The sequence below is a fragment of the Silene latifolia genome, unplaced genomic scaffold, assembly GCF_048544455.1.
Source record: "Silene latifolia isolate original U9 population unplaced genomic scaffold, ASM4854445v1 scaffold_178, whole genome shotgun sequence".
Taxonomy (NCBI): domain Eukaryota; kingdom Viridiplantae; phylum Streptophyta; class Magnoliopsida; order Caryophyllales; family Caryophyllaceae; genus Silene; species Silene latifolia.
The window spans coordinates 118,403-129,097 of record NW_027413150.1 but is presented as its reverse complement, the minus strand read 5'-3'; the positions used below and the strand labels follow the sequence as shown (position 1 = coordinate 129,097).

The following is a 10,695-nucleotide window of genomic DNA, read 5'->3' as shown; positions in this document are numbered from 1 at the left end:
TAGTTTACACAACGAGTCACAAGGACTAATGAACAAGGACAAATGTTTCACACAACGAGTCACAAGGACTAATGAGCAAGGATAAATGGTTCACACAACAAGTCACAATAACAAGGACAAATGTTTTACACAACGAGTCACAAGAACTAAAAAACAAGGACAAATTGTTTAAACAACTAGTCACAAGGACTAAAGAACAAGGACAAATAGTTAACACAACGAGTCACAAGGACTAATGAACAAGGACAATTGGTTCACACAACGAGTCACAAGGACTAATGAAAAAGGAAAAATGGTTCACACGACAAGTCATAATAACAAGGACAAATGGTTTACACAACGAGTAACAAGGACTAATAAACAAGGGCAAATGGTTTAAACAACGAGTCACAAGGACTAAAGAACAAGTACAAATGGTTCACACAACGAGTCACAAGGTCTAAAGAACAAGGACAAATAGTTTACACAACGAGTCACAAGGACTAATGAACAAGGACAAATGGTTCACACAACGAGTCACAAGGACTAATGAGCAAGGATAAATGGTTCACACAACAAGTCACAATAACAAGGACAAATGGTTTACACAACGAGTCACAAGGACTAATAAACAAGGACAAATGGTTTAAACAACGAGTCACAAGACTAATGAACAAGGACAAATGGTTCACACAAGGAGTCACAAGGACTAATAAACAAGGACAAATGGCTCACACAACGAGTCACATGCTCTAAAGAACAAGGACAATTGGTTCACACAACGATTTAGAAGGATTAATGAACAAGGACAAATAGTTTACACAACGAGTTAGAAGGACTAATGAACAAGGACAAATGATTCACACAATGATTCACAAGGACTAATGAACAAGGAAAAATGGTTCACATCACAAGTCACAATAACAAGGACAAATGGTTTACACAACGAGTCACAAGAACTAAAAAACAAAGACAAATTGTTTAAACAACGAGTCACAAGGACTAAAGAACAAGGACAAATGGTTCACACAACGAGTCACAAGGACTAATGAACAAGGACAAATAGTTTACAGAACGAGTCACAAGGACTAATGAACAAGGACAATTGGTTCACACAACGAGTCACAAGGACTAATTAAAAAGGAAAAATGGTTCACATGACAAGTCACAATAACAAGGATAAATGGTTTACACGAGTCACAAGGACTAATAAACAAGGGCAAATGGTTTAAACAACGAGTCACAAGGACTAAAGAACATGTACACATTGTTCACACAACGAGTCACAAGGTCTAAAGAACAAGGACAAATAGTTTACACAACGAGTCACAATGACTAATGAACAAGGACAAATGGTTCACACAACGAGCAACAAGGACTAATGAGCAAGGATAAATGGTTCACACAACAAGTCACAATAACAAGGACAAATGGTTTACACAACGAATCACAAGGACTAATAAACAAGTACAAATGGTTTAAACAACGAGTCACATAGACTAATGAACAACGACAAATGGTTTATACAATGAGTCACAAGACTAATGAACAAGGACAAATGGTTCACACAAGGAGTCACAAGGACTAATAAATAAGGACAAATGGCTCACACAACGAGTCACATGGACTAAAGAACACAAGTCACAATAACAAGGACAAATGGTTTACACAACGAGTCACAAGAACTAAAAAACAAGGACAAATTGTTTAAACAACGAGTCACAAGGACTAAAGAACAAGGACAAATGGTTCACATAACGAGTCACAAGCACTAATGAACAAGGACAAATAGTTTACACAACGAGTCACAAGGACTAATGAACAAGGACAATTGGTTCACACAACGAGTCACAAGGACTAATGAAAAAGGAAAAATGGTTCACACGACAAGTCACAATAACAAGGACAAATGGTTTACACAACGAGTCACAACGACTAATAAACAAGGGCAAATGGTTTTAACAACGAGTCACAAGGACTAAAAAACAAGTACAAATGGTTAACACAACGAGTCACAAGGTCTAAAGAATAAGGACAAATAGTTTACACAACGAATCACAAGGACTAATTAATAAGGACAAATGGTTCACACAACGAGTCACAAGGACTAATGAGCAAGGATAAATGGTTCACACAACAAGTCACAATAACAAGGACAAATGGTTTACACAGCGAGTCACAAGGACTAAAGAACAAGTACAAATGGTTCACACAACGAGTCACAAGGTCTAAAGAACAAGGACAAATGGTTTAAACAACGAGTCACATAGACTAATGAAAAAGGAGAAATGGTTTACACAACGAGTCACAAGACTAATGAACAAGGACAAATGGTTCACACAAGGAGTCACAAGGACTAATAAACAAGGACAAATGGCTCACACAACGAGTCACATGCTCTAAAGAACAAGGACAGTTGGTTCACACAACGATTTAGAAGGATTAATGAACAAGGGGAAATAATTTACACAACGAGTTAGAAGGACTAATGAACAAGGACAAATGATTTACACAACGAGTCACAAGGACTAATGAACAAGGAAAAATGGTTCACATCACAAGTGATGTAAAACTGTATGAACAAACGTGATTAAACAGTGCGACAGACTGTTCGTTCTCAGGATAGGATAAATTCGTGTATGTTTGTAGATGTAATGGGTAAATTAGCAGCGGAATTGTGTTTGTTGTACTGTATATTTCGTGAATTTGGATGTAACCTGGATAGTATGGTGAATCTCGCTCTCCGCCTCGCAAGGTACGAACTCGAAACACTCACAAACAACCTCGCAAGGGAGATTAAAGACTAAACTCGCAAGCCTAATCAAAACAAAGTTCACAATGGAAACTTCTATTAAAATTCTGAATCTCACATGTTGAACAATTTCATACACGGTCCTTATTTATACTTCTACTTAGCTTGACTAATAAGCTATCTTTCCTAATTCTACTCGATGTCAGAAATCCGACTCGAGATCCAATTCCTTAGCTTGCTCCTCAAGCTATCTACTCCTTCCCTAAACTAACTAGGAAAGTTATTAAACTAATAATAATTAAAATACAATCAGATTTAGGGTATTCTAATTAAACTAGGATTAGGAAACATCTAGCTTTCCTAACTTTATTCAGAAACAATAAATTAATCTAAATAATAAATCCTACACGATTTAGGAAATCGTGTATCCTACTTGGCCTAGGGAACCGTGTCCAAAGAACTATGTGGCCGATTTTGAGCTTCTTGATGTCTTGATGCAAACCACATTTTAGCATAATCTTGCCCGTTGGAACAAACCCGAATCCTTTTACCATTTGATTTATCCTCCGAGTATGCTCCTGCATCATACTCTCCTTCTTTTGATTTTAAATTTGACCTCAAATTTCGATCATGCATGCTGCCACCGGGATAAAAAACGTACCGCACAAGCCGAATCATAATTCTAATGACAGTCTTAGTTAAGATTCTTTCGACTTCCTCTGTAGTAGCAATCTTCTTGTGGCTTTTATGATCTTCGAACCACTCCTGCTTGTGCCTTCCAACCCGCTTCCCTCCTTGCACAAGTAATGAAAAATTGAAATAGCACTTGCTTTGGCTAGTAAGTTCACCGTGAGCATCTACTAGTACCGAACTCAAAAACCAACAGCACCGATAATCTTCAACACCTAGCTTCTTGTTAATCGATTTATCAAGTGGTGATTGTAAAGTTCTTTATCTTGAAAGTTTGAACAATCATTAACATGTGACAATGCCCTACCCAATATCGATTATCATCAATTGTTTTAACCTTGGACAGATTCGAAAATACCTCGTGCTCACTGACAATTAGTTCGTCAACCAAGCCCCTTTCAACCTGTTGCTCATCCTCGTCAATAGCATCATTGCAAGACTCGAACTTTTCCTCTTGAACAGACCAAAGATGAATATGCAGATTACGAATCACCGTCTCTGGTTGGTCATCGTCACTCATCATTGGCTCAACATCGTATGTGACACTCACCACCGTCCTCTTTTGCTTCTTTGTCTTTGGATTGGACAAATCTTTTGGACTGCAACGTAGAACAAAACTGTTGGAATATGTGTCCTCCGACAATAATGCGATCACGATAGTTGATCATGATGATCACATGTTTAAGTCTCATTAAAATGAATACAATTGGGAAGTAATATTGTTATACAATCAACGGTCAACATATATCGGTAATGATTGGCTGACTAGAGTTTGACATTACAGTCGTGTGACGGTGGTGATCAGTTGACCCCTAGGTCATACCTAAAGGGCAATACTCTTAATTGATTATTTAATTAATCGTATAATGTTACGAGTTAATTAAATTACTAGAAAATTGACGGACGATTTTGGAAGTAAAATTTACGTATCATATTGAAATGTGATTAAATAAGATACGGTCTGAGTGATTAAATTGTATAATTACTCGGATGAAATAAATTGTTTAATGTAACAATTAAATTTGAATGAATTGTTATAAATACAATCTGTTGTGATTTATAAATGGTAAAATATTTTTGGTACAAGTAATTATGATATTACCAAGTCGATTTTGTATATGACGTGTTTTTATTAATACGTTGATTTTTAATAAGTTAAAAATACATAACAAATATATGTGACATGTGACATGTAACATATAGACAATTGACAAAAATAATATGGACACCATATTATGTAAAGTGCCGAAAATAAAGGGGAGGAATAGACTTAATATTGTGTTTGTATTTTAATAAGAAAACATAATGATTAACTAGAGGTCTAGCCATGCAAGCCTATGAACATTGTTAAGAGCAACAAGTCCATGCATTGGCTTCCCTTTCCTTCTCCTCTTACACGGTTTTGGGAAGAAAAATGTGATCATTGTTTTTCTTTTATTTTGCCTAATAATATACTAAAGGTAGTGTATTATTTTCATTCTCATTCCATCATCCAAAATATTGTTTTAGAGAGAAGAAAAATCCTCCTAATTATCTCTCTAAAAACCGAAATACATAAGAAGTTTATAAATATTTTGGTTCCATTTTCTACCTTGATTAATATTATAACTAGTACTTGTAATATTAATTTTTATTAAGAGGAGCCTTGGGTATTATACATAGGGAGAGATCTTACACTTAGATCTTTGTTCTTCCATTGGAAAAGCTCAAGAACAAGAAGAGAAAGGAGATCTCTCTTGTGCCCTAATAGCCGAAATTTACAATGTATGGACATGATTTCTCCTCTATTTATATTATTGTTTGCATGCATAAGATCCGTAATTTATTTTATGACAAATTATTTAGACATATAAGAATATGTTAACATGTATATGAATCTACATTTCCTTCAATCGGTATCAAGAGCCACGGTTGTTTGCATGCAAATTGGTTAAAAATTTTTCCGAGTTATATGAATAACAAAATAAAACTTGTAAAATTTGTGTTATTATGATATATCACGAAATAATTACATGCATGTTAATATTTCTGGTCCTAAAGTGTTTTAGGATATTTTGGTTAATTTTTCGGATTTTTATTGTTCATATTTAATAATAATGACATTTAAATGTGATTTTATGAGTAAAAATGTCATTTTTGGTCGAAAATTAGCTATACTTCGAATTTTCACTTGGTTTTTGGATATGTTGTCACACATATTATTTTGAGATAACCTGTAATTTTTCATAATTTTTGCACTTGTTATGCTCGCAAAATGAATTTTTCATTATTAAATATGGATTTAAGAGAAAAATAGGTTAATATGAGTTAAATTTCGAATCTGGTCATAGAAAATTTATATGTTGTCACATGCAATTTTACAAGATGTGTGTAAAATAATTGGCTATAAAGAAGTCTTTTAGCATGATTTATGAATTTTTGAAGAAAAATGACATAAATAGTGACATTATTAGTGAAAATTAATAAAATATATTCTATGACTTAGGAAAAACGTCTAATGTTGCATTTTATTGTATTTTTCAGATCTAAAATTGAAAAGTTAATGAAAATAATTTTTCCATGTTTTTATGATTATTTTATTAAATATCGATAAACCGCAACATTGTTTTTCCGGAAAATTTTCGAAATTTTTAACCTAAGATTTTGAACATTATGAGTGTCATGGAATTTTTCCAGAATGTTCATGAATTTAAATTTCAAATTTTGAATTTATTTGAAATTTTGTGATTTATTTGAAGTTTAATAGCTTATTTTTGTAATTTTGGTCCTTTTATGAACAATTTTGTAAATAAAAGTTAATTATGGTCAAATTACTAGTGGAGACTATATTTTGAGTCCTAAGAGGTTAGGGTAATTAACTTATGCATAAATATGAGTTTATGCATTTTTGTGATTATAAAATGTTGAAATCACGCAAATCCGTAAAAACCGAGTAATATATGATATTGGCTAATTAAAGGCGATTTAGCATAAAAATTGAGCATGTTCATACATATTATAATGCTGCATTTTTCTTTATGATTGTCATAATTTTAATTTATGTAATTTTGAATTATGTAATTTACTTAGTATGGCCTTAGATTTTTAATTGGTATTTCCCGAAATGTATGGGAATATCGATTCGGTTGTAATTTTTATTGTGATCTCGTATCACCGTTTTGTAATTTAATAGATTTATTTTATTTTAGTTACAAATGTATAATAGGAAATTATGTAATTTATTATGTAATTTTATTCATTCCGGAGTTCCAAAAGACGGATTTCTTCAAGAATGGCGATACATAAAGACGGTGTTACCTCGAGATGTGTGCCACAACCGAAGTTCAAGGGACCAATGGAGTTGGTTTCCGAATATGTAATAGATTAATAGTTTTTCTATTTTAGGAAAGGCCATACTAGGATTCATTTACTTTTATGCTTGCATTTTATTTTATGTCACATGCATCGCTAAATCGCCATAACTAAACATGCATTGTTATTTTATCGAGTTTATCGACCGTGTCAATTAGAATTATCGTAGTTCACCGCTTTAGTTCACTTAAAACGTGATAGATAATAAATTGACATGACCTCACGCTAAAACTATCAATTGAGACATAGCCTTACCAAATAGTAGAAACCATGAAAACCTATTTCGCGAAGGTGACGCGGATATGGACCCCATGGAAGAAGTTGTGCTCGACATAGAACACCAATCAAAACCAGGCCCAAATAACACATTTTTTATGCATGAAAATTGGATGGGTTTGCGTAAAAGAGAGGTATTATGCGCGGTTGAAGCTCGAGATCCGCACACCCCTTGATGCCGTGTGGGAACAAAAGAAAATCAAATGGGAACAAGGGGGAAGGGCCGAATGTGGCGGCACCAAGGGAGAGGAATTCTAAGTTTATATTTTTGCATTTTCAACATAGTTTGAATAAGATTTGACAAAAGGTCTAGGTTGTAAGTTCTATGCACCTAATCATCCTAGAACTTACAACTAGCATTTAATGCTTTGCTTGGAGGCCAAGGACTTTTTACTATAAAAGGACCTAGCCTCCCTCATTTGTAATCATCAAAAAGTTGAAGTAAAAACATTTAGAGAGAGAAACTTGGTGGTTTCAATCTTTTTCCAAAGAGTCGAGGCTTTCGAATCTTGCCTTAAACTAAGGACGTGCTCCGCAGTTTGAGATTGAGTTGCTTGACGCGTTTCGAGTAATTCCCCATTGTTATCACTATAGGTCTAGTGATACCAAATATCCCATTGTTTTCGATCTCTTCTCAAGGAATCGAAACAAATATCCTTTATCTTTTGCACAACAAAAACTCAAAAACAAAACAATTAAGTCTTCCGCTACGTATACGCATCAAATGGTATCAGAGCTTCGGCTCTTGATCACCCCAAAAATCAAGACGGTCCTAAGGAGGTCCCAATCCGTTGATAGTTGAATATCCAACGCGCTTGGTGTTCAAAGATTAAACTCGGCAAGGAAGTTGAGGTTTAATCGATTGGATCTTGAAGGCACGAATTGAACAAAAAAAAAAAAAAACGAAAATCACTGTTCACGGTACTGTTCACTGACAAAAAAAAAAAAAAAAAAACTTCCTTCTTTTCGAAAACACAAAACCCCAATCACCAAACATGAACTTCGACGATCCAAACTTTCTCAAGGATCTTCAAAAGGCCTTAAAGAATTTACAAGAACACGATCCCAAATGGCATCCTAGACGTGAACGAGTCATTGACGAGTTCAAGATGAGTGAACTACCCGAGTTCACAGGAAGCACGGATCCCGAGACTTATCTTGAATGGGAAAGACAAATAGACCGGATGTTTGATTTTAAGGGTCTCGATGATGAACAGTGCTGCAAGTACGCTATTTTGAAGTTAAGAAATGGGGCTTCATTATGGTATGAAAGCCTTAAGACCAGGAGGGTTCGAGCCGGAAAAGCAAAGATAACATCATGGCACGTGCTTAAACTAAAATTACGGAAGAGATATGTCCCCGCAACGCATAGGCTCACGACCTATCGTAAGATCACCGATCTTGCCCAAGGAAGGCTGAGTGTCCTAGAGTACATCAACGAATTTGAGAATCTGGCCTTAATGGGAGACTTGGTGGAAGATGAGGACATAAGGATGGCACGATTCCTACGAGGTCTAAACCGCAACATCGCCCATGTTGTCGAGTTACTGACTACTCGATTTTTCGATACCTTGTGTAGTATGTGTCTCAAAGTGGAGGCGCAAGGAAAGACGAAGGTGGCAACCACCTATGGCGAGAATAGCCGAACTTGGAAAAATGAGAACAACTCGAGGACAAGCACAACGGGGAACACCACCGATCCCAAGATGACTCCTACCCCCAAAGGTCGCTATCAAACCACCCGCCTCAAAAGAGAATAACTCCACGCAGATTCGGTGTTTTAAATGTCAAGGGTTTGGACATTTCAAAAATGCGTGCCGAGTCAAAATAACCATCACACTAAGAGAAGCCGTGAATTGTCGTGATGAACTGTTCGAAGAAGAGGAAAGAACTAAGGGTATTTTTAACTTAGAAGGAGATGAGGAAGAGGCACCCGCCGGGAACGCCGAAGATTACGTCGCTCCTAGTTATGATTGCAATTTGGTTCTCCGAGCCCTGTAAGCTCAAACATCGCCCATTGAAACGGAACAACGAAGTCAAATATTCCACACCAAATGCCAAGTGAAGGACAAATGGTGTAGCCTAATCATTGACGGAGGCAGTTGCACCAACGTCGCCTCAAAGGAGATGGTGGAGAAATTGAAACTACCCACGACACCTCACCCAAAGCCTTACGCCCTGCATTGGCTGGATGACGAGAATAAAGTGAAAATCACTAAGCAAGTAAAGGTGACACTAACCATGGGATCTTACAACGACGACATCCTCTGCGATGTTGTGCCAATGGATGCATGTCATGTCCTATTAGGACGACCTTGGCAATATGACCGGGATGTGGTGCATCGCGATCGAAGCAACGAGTACGAGTTGGTAAGTAAGGGAAAAAGAATTGTCCTAAAACCAATGGCGCCAGGAGAAGTACGTTCTATGAGTGCCAAACGTAGAACGACTACTAGCATGACCATGCTCGCTAGTGAGAAAGAAGTGGACGAGGCCATTGTCAATGGCAACCAGGTTTACCTAATGGTGGTCAATGAAACGCCTAGCAATGAAAGCAAGGATGGACGATTAATCTTGCTCTTGGAAGAATTCAAGGATGTTTTCCCCGAAGAGTTACCCGCTGGGTTACCACCTATTCGTGGGATCGAACACCAAATCGACCTCCTGCCCGGAGCTCCTTTGCCAAACAAAGCCGCCTATCGGTGCAACCCGATGGAGACCAAGGAGTTACAACGTCAAATCGAGGAGTTAATGGAACGAGGCTATGTACGTGAGAGCATGAGCCCATGTGCCGTTCCTACACTACTTGTTCCAAAGAAGGATGGAACGTGGCGAATGTGCATCGATAGCCGAGCCGTGAACAACATCACTATCAAGTATCGGTTTCCAATTCCGAGGCTTGATGATATGCTCGATGAGTTACATGGAGCCGAGATCTTCTCTAAAGTGGATTTGAGGAGTGGTTATCACCAAATTCGGATGAGAGAAGGGGACGAATGGAAAACTGCGTTTAAAACTAAGCATGGATTATACGAATGGACGGTTATGCCATTCGGCTTGACAAACGCTCCAAGTACCTTTATGCGGCTCATGAACGAGGTACTCAAGCCTTTCATAGGCAGATTCGTGGTCGTTTACTTGGACGATATCTTGATCTACAAATCGGAGCAAGGATGATCACTTCCAACATCTTCGTAAGGTGTTCAACACACTTCGGGAGCAACAACTCTATGGAAAGAAGGAGAAGTGCTCGTTCTTAGTCGAGAGCGTTATATTTCTTGGATACAAGGTCTCTAAAGAAGGGGTTTCCGTCGACCAATCCAAGATTGAGGCAATCAAGTCATGGCCTATTCCCAAGACTCATCACGGAAGTCCGATCCTTTCACGGACTTGCTTCATTCTATCGAAGATTCATTCGGGATTTTAGCACCATCGCTAGCCCCATCACTGAATGTACAAAGAAAGGAACCTTCGTATGGACTCCAGCTGCTCAAAAGTCATTCGAGACGATTATCCAAAAACTTTGTGAGGCACCATTGTTGGCACTCCCAGATTTCACCCGCCCGTTCGAAGTCGAATGTGACGCAAGCGGTGTTGGAATTGGAGCCGTGTTAGTGCAAGGAAAGCGACCCATCGCTTACTTCTCT

The 10,695-nt window shown here is 37.3% G+C and overlaps 1 protein-coding gene across 1 annotated transcript; it reads left to right on the top strand.

Annotated features, from left to right (window-relative positions):
• Positions 1-9,175: 9,175 nt before the first annotated feature.
• On the top strand, positions 9,176-9,951 carry LOC141638107 (uncharacterized). Its single transcript, XM_074447535.1, has 2 exons — positions 9,176-9,814; positions 9,898-9,951. The coding sequence occupies exons 1-2, from the start codon at positions 9,176-9,178 to the stop codon at positions 9,949-9,951; spliced, it is 693 nt and encodes a 230-aa protein (XP_074303636.1).
• The last annotated feature ends 744 nt before the right edge of the window (positions 9,952-10,695 follow it).